The sequence below is a fragment of the Pelodiscus sinensis genome, chromosome 12 (genome assembly GCF_049634645.1).
Source record: "Pelodiscus sinensis isolate JC-2024 chromosome 12, ASM4963464v1, whole genome shotgun sequence".
In the NCBI taxonomy this organism is placed as follows: Eukaryota; Metazoa; Chordata; order Testudines; family Trionychidae; genus Pelodiscus; species Pelodiscus sinensis.
In genome coordinates, this window is record NC_134722.1 from 2,037,676 (window position 1) to 2,051,779 (window position 14,104).

The window sequence follows — 14,104 nt, forward strand, 5'->3', positions numbered from 1 at the left end:
GAGAGGAACGGGGAGGGTTAAACGCTGTAAATGCTGCAAAGGGCCTGCAAAGCCCACACAGTAGGAGGGAGTTTTGGTCAGTGAGCACCACACGCCTCCCCCAAGCGCTCTTCTACCCACTGAAGGGGAATGGCCAGAGGGAGCGAGGGAAAGAAGCAAGTCAGAACCGGTCAAGAGTTGGGTCGTCCACACCTGGGGAGGAGGCAGGCGTCGGGGTCTGGTTTGGGAGGAGGAGAACTTGACTTAAGTTCTGTGCTGAACCTGCAGAACCCTTCCATGAGCTTCAACAAGGACAAGTGCAGAGTCCTGCACCTGGGACAGAAGAATCCCAAGCAGTGGTACAGGCTGGGGACCAACCAGCTAAGTAGCAGTTCTGCAGAAAAGGACCTGGGGGTTACAGTAGATGAGAAGCTGGATATGAGTCAACAGTGTGCCCTTGTAGCCAAGAAGGCTAATGGCGTATTAGGTTCATTAAGAGGAGCATTGCCAGCAGATCCAGAGATGTCATTATTCCCCTTTATTCGGCTGTGGTGAGGCCACTTCTGGAGTATTGTGTCCAGTTCTGGGCCCCCCACTAAAAAAAGGATGTGGACACATTGGAGAGGGTCCAGCGGAGGACAACCAAAATGATGAGGGGGCTGGAGCACATGACCTACGAGGAGAGGCTGAGGGAGTTGGGTCTATTTATTCTGCAGAAGAATGAGGGGGGATTTAATAACAGCCTTCAACTTCCTGAAGGGAGGGTCCAAAGAGGCTGGAGAGAGGCTGGTCTCAGTAGTGACAGATGCAGAACAAGGAGCAATGGGCTCAAGTTGTGGTGGGAGAGGTCCAGGTTGGATATTAGGAAAAACTATTTCCCTAGGAGGGTGGTGAAGCACTGGAATGGGTTACCTAGGGAAGTAGTGGAGTCTCCATCCCTAGCAGCGTTTAAGTCTCAGCTTGACAAAGCCCTGGCCGGGTTGATTTAGTTGGGATTGGTCCTGCCTAGAGCAAGGGGCTGGACTTGATGACCTTCTGAGGTCTCTTCCAGCTCTATGGTTCTATGATTCCACCCAGAAGCTCCGTTGATCCAGATGCCCGGGCAAAGGTTGCATCTCCCCAATGAGAGGTGAGGAAAGCGAGAGATGGGGGCCAGGGGAATGAAAACCTCCAGCTAACCTTCCCACCCCAGGAGCGAGGAACTCCCGTCCGGTCAGCGTGAGCAGCAATCAGCATAGCATGGTCCAAAGGGAAAGGTCTAGGCAGGAGCAGTGGTGAAGACCAGAGGACTCAGCTGACTCTCCGACCTCAGTACAGCCCATCAGTCTGACTATTCCCTCAGCTCTTCTGCAGCCATCGTAGGACAAGGCCTCCCTTGGCCATGGACAGAAGCCTGGGCCACGTTAGGCGCGGGGCGAGTGGCAGTACAAAGAGGGCCCACCGCAGAGCCCGGCCAATCCGCGTTCAAAGCAGCGGCGGGCAGCCTGCGGTCCATCGGGGTTCTACACGCGGCCCATGCGCAGGGTTGCCAGATTCCATCGGTTTCCAGCCATGTTGTTTTCTCCTATGGGTGCTACTGCAAAGGGAGGTGCCTGCGGATTGCACATAGCAGTGGCTGAGGCCGGCGGCCCCGCTGCAGTCAACCCCAGCACTGCTACGGGGCAATCGGCCCCCGCACGTTCTAGGGAGGCGGGTGCAGTGAGCAAAGCGACCCTGTCCCGGGAGACTGGCTTGGTTACAACCCACTTGCAGCCCACGGAGACGAAGGAGCCCGGTCATGTGGCCCCCTCGCTAGCCAGGCTGCCTGTCCCTGCTGGCTGAAAGCAAGACCATGTCTGTGAGAACGCCTGCCCCCAGGCACTTCGCTCGGCAGGGAACCCTCAAGCTCAGGTGCCCCAGAGGGAGTGAGGCTCGGGGGCCCAAGCTCATTGCTGAGGGTGGCTCCGAGCCGATACAGGCCAGTGAGCTAACAGTGTCTGCAGCACCCGGCAACGCGTCTGTCCCCTGGCTCCCAACGCTGGTGCCCACGGAGCTGGCCAGGGCAGGGTTCTGCCCCAGCCCAGCCTAGCAGCAGTCCACGACAGTTGTGCCAGTCACTTTCTGCCCCAGGTGAGCGCATCTGGGGGTAGGGGGGCAGGCAGGGAAGCAGCTGGCCCAGCTGGCAGCACTCAGAGGGCAGTTCACATGGCGGACGTGCAGTAAAAGGCTAGCCAGGAAGCGAGGCAGTGGATACAGACGGCTGCAGGGGAGTGGGCGGACTCTCTGGTCCCTGGCGAGCCCGTACCACAGGGCTGGGCAGGGGCATAGCCAAGCACTGGGGAGCGGGCGGTGTTTCCCCAGCCCTGTGCGCAGAGGAACTTGAAGGCAAACTGCCACCATCATGCCCAGACTAGCCACAAAGCCTCAGTCCCAGGGAGGCAGGAAGTTGGCTAGTTCCTAGTTGGTGGGAAGGCGCGTTGGTTGCCGTACGGGAGCCCGGGGGGGGCTCCTGAACTACCACTTACAGGCACGGACGCAGGGGAGGGGGGTTATGGTGCAGTACATATCACACCCGTGTCACCAGGCACTGGGAGCTTTGCTGGCCTTCCCGTGTGCGCAGCCAGGGCAAGGGGCAGGGCTCCGAGGAGCGGGCACGCTGCTGAGCAGACAGGCTTAGGCTGGCCCCCGTGTCCTGAGCTGGCCCTACCCAATCCCCAGAGGGGTCGCTCTGTCACGGAGGAGCTGCCCAGCTGTGAGACCCCCGCTTTGCCCCTGGGGCTAGTTGCAGTGTCATCGGCTGCAGGCCAAACCCTGACATGCCAGAGAGGGAAGGAGACTCAAGGGGACTCCCATTGCTCAGCTGGCTCTCCTGCGGGGGTCTCCAGGGCCTCTGGGGCGAACGGAGCCCTGGGCTCCTCTCGCCGTTCCCACGTCCCTCCTGACTCACCATGGGGAAGCCCGAGCCCTGTGCATGTTCCGGGCAGGGGCGCTAAGCAAGTCCGGGCTCCCTTCCCTTTGGCTGCCTGCACTTAGCCTGTGCAGAGGCGGGACGAGGTATTACTTGCGACAGCAGCTGCCGGAAGAGCCTTACCTGGCTTTAACCAACCCTCCGCCCTGTGTGTCCCGGCAGCCCTAGTGAGGCAAAGGAGAAAGCCCCCAGCATCCCTGATTAGCAACGTCTGCTCCTTGGCAGCAGGCCCTGCCTCTGCTCGGGAACTTCTGATTCAGTTGCCAAACTCCTTCATCGGCTCGGGGCACAAGACGGGTCAAGGCAGCAGCTCCAGCCCAACCCTTCCCTCCCCTCCCCGGGGGAGCACTGACACTGGGAGAGTTTAACCAACCGACCGCCGTCCACAGGCCACTAGCCCAGCAGATATATGAAGAACTGCAGACATGTGCGGCTAGAAGGGACCCAGAGAGGTCACTTCATCTCCTCCAGCCCGACAGCGAGGTAGGACCAAGGTCACGTAGCCCCTCCTGGACAAGCATTTGTCTAAACTGTTCTTACAAACTCCACGGAAGCCTCTCCCAGGGCTCTACCCGTGGGCAGCCTCAGGCAGGAATCGTGGCTCTGTGTAGGGCCGGGAACGGGTTAGGGTTCTACAGCGGGTATTCCGTTTATGGGGCAGGCAGCCTACCGGGACCAGGAAGGGAAGGAACGCAGCCCAATCTGCGGAGCGTTTCCTTAGGAGTGATGAGGTTAGTTCCAGGTGTCCATGGGGAGCACCTGACACCCGGGCTCTGGGCTGGCATCGTACTACCCTCCGCCCTGCGCAGTACGTGCCACTACGGCCGCAAGAAGCCGAGGTGCCGGAGCTGAAATCCCATCGGCTTGTGGGCGGCAGACAGGACTTGCTTCTGCCCTTGCTCTGCCCGGGTTGGGATTCCTTAGCCTCCCAGGCCCGCCAGGCTCTCCCCATAGGCGTGTGGGGCGAGAGGGGCTGGGTGGTATTAACCCAGCCGGGGGATTTGCACGGTTGGGCCTGGCATGTCGCTATGGAAACGCTGCTGGTGAGCGATGTCAAGGCCTGCTTTAGGGGCTGCGCGTAAAGCCCGTAGGAGCCCGCCTCAAAATCAAGCCACGAATTAGCAGCTGTAAGTCGGGGCAGCCAAAGTGCAGCTGACGACCAGAGACGTTCCAGCTGGACCCGAGCAGCCAGACGATGCTGCCTGCTGTCTCCTCCGTTTCATGCCAGACAGATGATCCCGGCTGGGTCAAGTGTGAGCACCTCTGGTTCATGTGACCAGCACTACCCCACCAAACGCACTGTGGAGTCGCGACTGGGAAGTGCCAGTTCTATTTCTGTAGCGCTGAAAAAAATCAATCGGCTAAAACCCTGCAGTGAAAACGTCAACAACTTCCAAGTTGTCCCCCCTCTGCACTGGCACAGAGGCACACGTAGGCCTCTGGCCATGTACGAGAGCAAAGGTACAGTGTTTGGTACACCTGCTGTAGACTCACCCAGTGCCCGGGTTACCCGCATCAGCACCTCGCCCACTTTCATCCTGGTCTCTGCAGTGTGGGGTCCTGCGGCGCCCGGCGAAGTGCCACCATACTGGGCCAGCAGGCAGGGCAGGACCTGCTCCGGGTACACGTCCGACAGAAGGGCAATCCCTGTGTGCAGAAGAAAAAGGGGGACGAGTGACTCTAAACTGTAAGGCTGGGGTGGGGAGGACGTGGCAGACAGCTGGCAGGATAACAGGAGCAAGGGGACAGGGAGGGGAGCACGGACACAGACCCCAGGACGTCTCACCACGCGGTGCCCAATCCCCGTGAGCTGACAGAAGAAAATCCATCTGGGGTCCCTCTGGGCTTACCGCCTCCCTGCGCAGTGAGCGCCTCTGTCCCCCGCACCAGGCCAGTTACCCCTGGGGCGACGGGTTCCCATTGAGCTGTGGCCCAGAGGCACCACTGTGCTGCTCTGGCCAATACAATGCTAAGAACATCCGGCCTCAAGGTGCAGGCCTGGCCCTCTGCGTGGCGGATGCAGCTGTCATCCGAGTGCCTGAGCCGTAGCCGCAAGGCAGCAGCCGACACGCTGGGGCACAGGCGGAGGCGGAAGGACTCCCAGAGATCTGTCCAGTGATTAGAAGTGGCAGGCTCTGTTTGCTCAAGGCAGTGTCAGTAGACCGGGGAATTTGAATGGTCTTTGTTCACTTTGGCATCTCTAGCACATGTCAACGTGCCAAGTTTCCTGCCCATCTCTGGCTCCTCACACATGGTTCTCTGTTGCCTTATCCCCCCGGGGCCCTGGAAGGTAGCTAGGCGCCTGCGGGCTCTGGAAACTCCGGGCAGACCCTGAGGGAACTGCAGGTAGAGGCTGGCCCAGTTGAGCTGGGGGGAAGCCAGGGCTGCATCCGCAGGGTGCTGGGACTAAAACAGGCACACTGGCATCGCTGCGTGGTAGCGGCCCCGACCAGAAGAGCAGAGGGTACTAGAAGGCAGGAATGACTGGCACAGAGCAGCTGCCTTTATTTCCATGAGTAATGAACTTCACCCAGAGCAGGAAAGTGAACTGAAAAGTCCTGCTGGGAGAACTGAAGTCACTCCCCTGAGCCACACCCTAACTAGGCAGAGAAGAGGAGAAATCCCTCCCCAGTGCCCCGCAGACAAGAGAAAATGAGGCAGCTGGAGCCAAACCCTGGTCCCAAGGGGCAGGAAGTACGTGCAGCTTTCCTTCTGAGATCTGTAACCATCTCCACACAGCTTCCCCGCCGGCCAGACATGCAGATAAAGGGCCATGTTGGCAAGCCCCGTGGAAAACTGGTTCCACCCTCTCTGCAGAAAGGAAAACTCACAGCAGGTTTTGCCCTGGCAGAACGCTGAGCTCAGCACTGAAGAGCCCTCCTAGCTCAGCCAGAATGGATTCCTCGGGGAGCCCTGCCTGGGTCGGACGGAGCCTCGAGAGCCCTTGGATTCCTGGTCGCTCCTGTCGGACTCTGCCCTGCCTCGGTCTGGGAGACCCTTTGCGACAGGCTGGCCAGGGATCCAGGGGAGGCTGCACCGCTGATTTACATGAAATCTCTCTGCAAAAACGGTACCACCTCACCCACCTTGTCTCCCTCACCCCTCTCTGCACTGTCCCCAGCCGTTCCTTAGGCTTGCCCACACTGTCTGGGCAGGGCGGAGAGCTGGAACTCTGGGATGCACAGAAACTTGACAGCAGTTTGAGTGGCAGTGTGCTGAGCACGGCCTGTCGCGCCTGGTCTCTGCACTCCAGCGGGCTGCCTCCCGTCGCCTCATGCCTAATACCTAGCAGCTCTGGGTCTGTACAGCACCTAGCCCCGGGGGTCCTGGCACGCGACGAGGGCTCCTCCGCACGACGCTATTACTCAGTCACAAACTAACCCCAACTCGGAGATTAACTTTCAGGCTGGGCTAGAGTCACAGAACTGGAGAATCCTAGTGCACTGGAACTGGCAGGGCCCTCGAGAGTCGACGAGTCCAGTCCCCTGCCCAGCAACGTCAGGCCATCCCTGACAGGTGTCTGTCCCACCTGCTCGTCCATATCCCCCGCGCCAGACCTAGCTGGTTACTAAACGCCCCCTGCCCAACGTCAACACGCTATGGTTAGTTAGCGTGCCATGTCTGAGGGAGAAATGAGCTAACAGCTGGCAACAGGTGCCCACTAACTGGGGCCTAGCGTGTACTCCAGCCACACAGCCCGTGCTGCTGGATGCCTGTGCAGAGATACAGGCTGGATAGGTTCCAGTCACCGGCTGTCGGAGGCCTCTGCTCTAACCCTGCTTACAGCACCGTGAGCGCCCTCATCTCGCCGCCTGCCCTTGGCGGCCATCAGGGCCGTGTCATTGCACAGCCAAGAGTGGGCAGCAGCCAGACCCGTTCACCTCATCCCGTGTCTGCACCAGTCCGGGAGCAGGCGCTTGGCAGATCAGGCTGCGCTCCAGCTCGTAAGCCCATGCGCTGCCCACAGAGCGTTCCAGACAACAGCAGCGTGACCAGGACTCAGCCCAGAGAGGCGGGACCACAAGAGAGACGTTGGAAAGCTCCAGGGTGGCACTGCCCCTTTAAGAGGGAAGGGGATGCGCACTTGAGACTCCTCAGCTCCAAGAGGTGCTGGGACCTGGACTCGAGAGAGACCCGGTGAGAGGGAGGCTTTAGAGCAGAGACAAGGCAGGTGAGAGCCGCCAGCCATGACACTGAATGCTACTGCAGGGGGAAGGCAGGAGGGCAGCAAGAGAGGGGGTTGCCCAGCCATCTGTAGCCAGAGAGCCAGGGCCAGAGGACTGGAGGGGGCTGAGGGCAGAGGAGGGGCTATGAACGGAGGTCTCCCTCCTGGAGAGCGAGCCGGGGGCAGAGAGCCCAAGGGAGCGCTTGCTGCCCCCCGGTGAGGATGAACCTCGTGGTGGGGTGGGACCCTGCTGGGAAGAGTAGCTGGAAGGGCTGGGGTGGCTGTCCTGGTCCAAGGCCAGGCCTGAGGAAGAGCCCAGGTGTGGTGCACGTGTGGCATCTCACAGGGTTCTAAGACCCACCTTGTAAGACCTAGCACCCATGCCAGCAGAGCTAGCAGGCAGCAGGCACCCGCAGGGTGCTACCCAGCGCCAGCTGTAACCAGCCTGTGCTCCCCCTCCCACAACCGCCATGGACCCAGGCCGCGGGACGTTCTGCTTCGGGGCAGCCTCACGGCTCCTAATGGGCCCCCTGCCCTGTATAAGCTCCCAGGGTGTTCCAGGGAGTGTCCAGGCAAAAGCACGGATCGGCTGCAGCTGCCATGACTGTTCCTGCTCATTACTCCTCAGTCCCTGGCTCTGACCTCAGCTTGGTCTAGGCTTCGCCCTGGCCTTGGACCCTGACTGAGACCCAGCCCTTGGTATCAACCCTGGCCTGGAACGCGACTCTGAGCTCCTCCGCTTCTTCCCGCCTTGGGTTTGCCCCTCCGCTGACCTGGGCCCTGACTGGTCTTGATGGGATCGGACATACATGGCACTGGGAGGGCGGGGAGGGGATGTTCGTTGTGTTTAATTTGCACTATGTTTTTGGGAGAAACCAGTCCCAAGAAGGGACATGAGGAGACCAAAAAGCCTGCCCAGAGCTCCTGGCGCCTTCAGTGCAGGCAAAACCAAAGCAGACACCCCAGGCCTACGGCTGGAGGGGGACACGCTGCGTGGAACCAGCCAGCAGACAACTGGACGGTAGGAAAGGTGCAGCCAGGCGGGGCCCAAGCCACTGGGTGCAAACGGGAGACACGGGGAATCTGAGCATGCCTGGCTGTTCCAGGAGCGACACCAGGGAGAAGCAGGGCCCCGTGACTCATGCACAGGAGGGGCTGGGCTGCGCTGCGAGGCATGGCCAGGTTTGCAGCACTGGGAGTGGGCTCGGAGGACGCAGACTAATTCCAGGTGGGACTGCCAACACCATAAAAAGCAGCTAGTCAGTGGAAACTGGGGCGTGGCCCAGAGCTCCCCAGCACTGGCAGGCACGCCGGCAATGGTGAGGGCTGACACGAGCTCTAGCTCCCTCCCATCCTCAGAGGAGCAGCCCTCACCCACAGACCCCACGTCTTAAGGTATGGACGAACTAACACTCCCTAGTCAATTACATAGCCACAGTGGGATAGAGCCAGACCTCCTCCCTCTCCCTTCCTGTGGCCCATTGGGCTTTGTGCGTGGCCCACGAGACATTGTGTTCACCGCTGCCCACGCACAGGGCTGCTCGATCCCCCTGGTTTCTGTCCATGTCGTCTCTCCTGCCAGCATCTCTGGAGTGACAGGCACGTAAAGGCAGGGCCCGTGAAGTGGGGCGTGCGGACTGCACACAGCAGTGACCGCGAGAGCCGGGGGCTCCCTTTGCTCCCCAGAGCTGCTCCGGTTCAGTTGGCCCCTGCACATTCCAGGTACACAGGCACAGGGAGCAAAACTCCCCTACCCTGGGAGACCGACAATTGCATGGTTCCGACAACTGCATGGCCCACAGAGATAAAGGAGGGTCGCTCGCCTGCCTTGCTTGCCCCGTCTGCTCTAGGGTGACCCCTGATCTCCACTCTCAGCCCTGGCTACCCCGCTCGCAAGTTCCAGCATCAGAAAACACTTGCAAGACAGCCCTGCCGCAGACGCAGCACGTGCTGCCCAGAGGAAAGGGAACTTTCCTAGAGCACTCAGCCCTGCAGCCCTGAAGGCCATTTACAGTGCATGACTGACAACATTTTCTAATCTTACATGTTACTCCTGTGTACACTTAGTGACTCAACACGACATGTAACTGTGTCAGTTAATCGGAACCATAACCGGCTGCTAAACAAGTGAGCAGCTGCCCACAGCACATGAATCATTCAGAGGATACCGACGCGTGTGTGCGTATTTCCCCTGCAGGGCAAGAATAAACTCATCACACTCAAGACTGTACAGGCAGGGAGGGAAGCGTACCAAAAACTCATCTTCCAGCTGGTTTGGAAGGGTGGCTTTTCCAGCGAACCAATCACAAGCAGCACACACGCCCTTTCTTCTCTTCTCTTCTCTTGCTCCTCATCCAGCCAACAAGAGAAGTGGGGATGGGAACTGGGAATTTTTTTGTTAATGAGCCAGTTGTACCCATGTGCTCTAGCTAGCTTCAGGGTGCAATGAATCCACCCCAGATTGCTTTCATTTTTGATTCCTGCTGCACTGCGGAGGAGGTTCAGAGACAGAGTTAACCAACTCTACAGTCCGCAGGGGTTTTCCTCCTCCATGCTTATGCGTCTCCTAAGCAATATATTGTTTACCCCCCTAAGAATCTCACCAAGACTTTCCTTCCAAAGGAGCAACGCTACCTCTTGCACACAACCCCCCACACGCGGGAAAGCCGTTTCTCCTGCTCTGAGACCTGGGCCAGAGACTGACAAGGCGTATGGCCTGGCTCCCAGCAGTACTAGGGTCCAGTGGGTTAAGGAAGGGGTAGGCTCCTAAGGTCCCATTCAAGATCCCACTGCAGATACCCCAAGACGACCACTGGAGGTGAGTGGCAACACGATCGCCCGTCAGCCTTGTCCACACTGGAGCAGGAGAGGCGTGCCAGCGCGGGGAAGGGTGTGCCAGCCAGAGTGCTTTTGCTAGTTGCCATGAAGTGCAAATTTTCGTTCATATTTTTATGAATCTTTTATGAGCTTCAGTTTTCCCATGTACTTAACAGCGCTGCCGAATATGGGGCAGCACAGATCGCCCGAGTGTGCGCCAGCCCCCTGCCTGGGTGGAGTGACGGGGTCTTTTACAGACCTGCTTCCAACTAGGGTGGTGCCAGTGTGCACGTTTAGACAGTGAACCCGGGAGCCCGGGCTCATCAGTTAACCTGCACGGTTACACACAGGCTCCTGGCCGCTGGCCCTGCAGGCTGCCGAATCGGCTCTGCTCCCGGCCGCCAGCCCAGCTGCCTGCTCCCGGCCACCAGCCCCTCAGGCTCCTGGCCTGCTGGCCCAGCCTTGCTCGTAGCCACCGGCCAGGCTCCCTGCCCCCAAGCTCCCAGCCCAACTCTGCTTCCAGCCTGTGTCTCCAGGCTGCCAGCCTGCCAGCTCAGCTCCGCTCCCAGTTGCTGGGGCTCTCTGATCCAGGGGCCCTCTCGCCCCACAAAGCCCATGTCGCCTCAGAGTGTGCTGGGCCAGAGAGGCGCTGCAGTTGTTGAGGGAATTAGGTCTGCAGAGGGAATTGCTCCCCCACTTCCAGACACAATCCCCCATTTCCACCACGAGATGGTGCTGGGAACAGCTCCCAGCCTCCCCTGGGGCCATGGAAAACGTTTGCTGCCCCTTTTGTTTTAAAGCCAATCTTCCCCAGCCAGCCCGTGCTTGGAACAGCCAGGCAAAGGTACAAGGATGGCTGTGCTCTCCTGGCTCAAACGGGAGGGCATTCCTTCCGCACGCCTTCAGCTCCCTTGGCGGCCAAGAGGATTCCATCTCCAGCTTTCGTCCAGCGAAGCAGCCTGGGACTCCGGGCAAAGCATCGATGGCAGCCAGAGAAAGCTTCCCTCTGTGGTCTGAGCCTCAGCACCTCCCGCTTCCCCGGAGAACGGCTTTTGGAAAGCGGGGGGAGGGGGGTTTACACTTCAGTCTGTCCCGTGTCAGAGGCAGGACACTGCCCCGGCAAACCTTCGTCAGACTCACTGGGCACGGCTACGCAGCGGCGAGAACGGCTAGGATCGCTCGCTGCCAGGAGGCAAGGGCAGAGGTGGCTTGTCTCTCCGAGCTCGGGCCCTGTCGCACAGTTCCCAAGGGGCTGCTAGGCTGTGCAGACAGCGCGGAGGGGAGCGACCCCCTGCCGAGTGCAGCTCACGTGGCTCGAGGAGCCCGGGAAGAGGAAAGATCCCTACTGGGAACTGGGGAGCCAGGCACCGAGATGACGGCCCCAGAGCAAGGGAGTGGCCTAGTGGGGATTAGAACGAGCAGCTCCTGGCCCCCGAGCCCCACCCGTCTCACCCAGGCAGTGGTCACTGGGCCATCCGGGGACTGACGGGAGCCAAGGGCTCTGCACAGCAGTCACCGTGCACATGGAAGCAGCAAAGCCTTCCCAAAACACGAGGCCAAAGCCAGGCGGCGTGGGCCCTGCGCTCACCTTGGATAGCAGAGAGATACACAAAGGAGTCCTCATGTTCCATGTTCTCCAGGAACACCTGGGGGACAAAGCACAGCGGTTACCAGCTGGGGCGAGCCTCGGGTTCTCCCCGTCCCACCCGGGGACCGTCAGCCAGGCGTTCCCGCTCCAGGAGCGAGTGAAGCCGCTGGCCCTGTGGTCAAGCTGGAGCTGCAAGGCCTGCGTGCTCTGTGGGGAAGCAGCTTCTCTCCAAGAGGAAATTTGGAAATGCAAAACTGGCAGCAGCTAGGTGTTCCGCCTCCGCCTGGGCCCAGCCCACAGCTCTGCCCCCAGCAGCATGGGCCCCTCAGCTGGACGCTCCTGCCAGAGGGGAAACAGCAAATGCTGACAATGTACAGCATGGCCAGGGCCCGTCAGCACCCTGCCGAGAGGAGTGCGCAGGTTTACACCTCAGAGTGGACACGGTCACTCCCCCCCAGCCTGGCCCGCGGACGGCCCCAGGGAAAGGGTCTGAGCCAGGGATGCAATAGTGGAGTCGATTAACCCAAAAGCAAAAGCGCATCGGTTAATGCTACAGACCACCCGCATTTCCCTGCCCCCGCCAGAACATTTTTTAGCAGGCTGGCCAGCAGCCCGGCTCAGTCCTGGTTTGGCCGGGTCCGGGACCTCCCCCTGCTGCGGCTCTGCATTGAAAGTGCATTAGGAGCCCGGCGGGCAGGCAGGCCAGCTCAATTCCAGCTCACGGGAGGAGCTCAGACCCCTCCCAGACAGGGGCTGCTGCCCCCATATCAGAGGCAGCAGCGCAGGGCAACAGGCAGCCGGCCCGCGAGGGGAGCTGGTTTTAAAACTGGTTCCCCTTGTGGACCAGCTCCTGCCTGGCACCCCGCACTGCTGCCTCTGATCCAGAGGCAGCAGTACAAAGTGGCAGGGGGCTCCCCGGGAGTGGGGCTGGAGCGCACTGGCTGCCGGCCCCGCCCCGCCCCGGGGACTATAGAATAGTCGAGTAACCGCTAAGAACTCATGAGGTTACTCGACTATTCCATTAACCGATATTTCACGTCCCTGGTCTGAGCCTGGGTCACGGTCGCCACGACTGTAACGCTGGTTGCTGAAATCAGCGAGCGAGACGCGGACTCCTCAGCCGCCCGTCTCCATAGCAGACTCCCAGCTGCAGGAATCCCCTCTGAGCCCTGCCACCGCATGGGAGACAAAGTGCGCGGGGGACTGAGGAGAGGGTTTCACTCACAGCGCCTGTGGGCACTTTCCAGCTTTAACTCTGGCTCCTCTTTTAGCCCCAGAGAAAAATGGACGTGACCTCTGTTCCTCCCAAGCCAGGAATGAGGGGCAGAGCGGGCCATTAATGCCCCGGACACTAGCCACGTTGGACCAGAGGAACCTTGCTGATCTCGCATTAGCAGGATCACTAACTGCGTCTCCCAAAGCACGTTTACAGCTCCTGGGGTGGGAAGGACACAGCCCAGCAGCACCACGAGGGAACACGGGAGGAAGGCTGAAGTCTGCAGAAAAACCTGTCAGCTAGGGAGCTGTGTGCTTGTGTCAGACTGTGCCTGGCCAGCCCAGCGCCCTCCCGGTCCCCGGTGTGTCGTGGTGTAGCGAGCGGGCCACTAGGCAGAGCACGCAGTGCCCGAAGGGACCCGCCCATGGCACCAACACCTGTAAGCAAGGCTTGGCCCTGCACTCTGCCTACCTTGAGGAGTTTCTCCTGAGCCCCAAGTCCGCCTGGGTCCCTCTGCTCTATCAAGCGGGAGAGGCTCCGCAGGGCAGCTGCCCGGACGGGGATTTCGGGGTCGTAGGCAGATAAGAGGAGCTCCTGGAGCTCTCGTGGAGGCGTCCCAGCAGGGCACTGCGTCTGCGTGGTGGAGGCCCCATCCTCTCCTTTGGGAGTGGGGTTTCTGCTTGTGTGGCTGGCACTCTCAGCACTCCGCGGCTGTCCCGGGCTGAGCGCAGCTGCTGCATCCTCGGCTCTTCCGTGGGCCTGACCTCCCGACCAGCTTGCCCCTGCTGTTTTCCCCAGGGCGCTCTGGGCAGCAGTGCCGACCGTGGGGGTGGAGAAGGCGCCGTGGGTGCAGATGGTGATGCGCAGATCGGCAGCCAGCTCCTGGATGACGGGTTCCGGGTGAACGTGGGAAATCTCCTCCAACAGGGGCACCAACTGCTTTAGGACAGCGAAGTCGCCCGATTTCAGCTGGAAGAAGCACACAGGAGTCATGGGCAGGGCCTCCGAACGAGACGCACATGGACGCAGAGGCACTGGGAAGGCGCCCCGGCCGAGGGGCCTGGAACAGAGTGGCTGGGAGGCAGGCGGATGGAGCTGACAGGAGCCGCATAGTCGGATAATAATGTGCCGCAAGCTGAGGGGTGAGCACTGGCTCGGGGGGACGGCAGCCTTCACACTTCCCTGCCCTTCTTGCTTGGGGCTGTGGCTCTAGGGGGCCGTGCAGGGCCTCAAACCTGGCCCATGCTGAAAGCAACCTGCAGCGAGCGTCTGCCTGGCTTCCGCAAAGCCCCCCTAGTTCCTTCTGCTGCTGGCTCCGACGCTCCAGGGAGCGTTCTGGGTGAGCGCAAGAGCTCTCCTGCACGGTGCTGAGCGGGGATTCGTCTGGGGCTT

The 14,104-nt window shown here is 60.5% G+C and overlaps 1 protein-coding gene across 2 annotated transcripts in view; it reads right to left on the bottom strand.

Moving 5' to 3' along the window:
• Positions 1-14,104, bottom strand: part of TANGO6 (transport and golgi organization 6 homolog) — a 71,946-nt gene that overhangs the window by 22,429 nt on the left and 35,413 nt on the right. For both annotated transcript variants that reach the window (XR_012906620.1, XM_075939794.1), the window contains exons 13-15: positions 13,184-13,681; positions 11,497-11,554; positions 4,421-4,573 (exon numbers count right to left, since the gene is read on the bottom strand). Coding sequence is in view for 1 of the 2 variants with exons in the window: in XM_075939794.1 (XP_075795909.1) it covers positions 4,421-4,573; positions 11,497-11,554; positions 13,184-13,681 (709 nt within the window). In the remaining variant the exon portion in view is untranslated. The remainder of the gene's footprint in view (positions 1-4,420; positions 4,574-11,496; positions 11,555-13,183; positions 13,682-14,104) is intronic.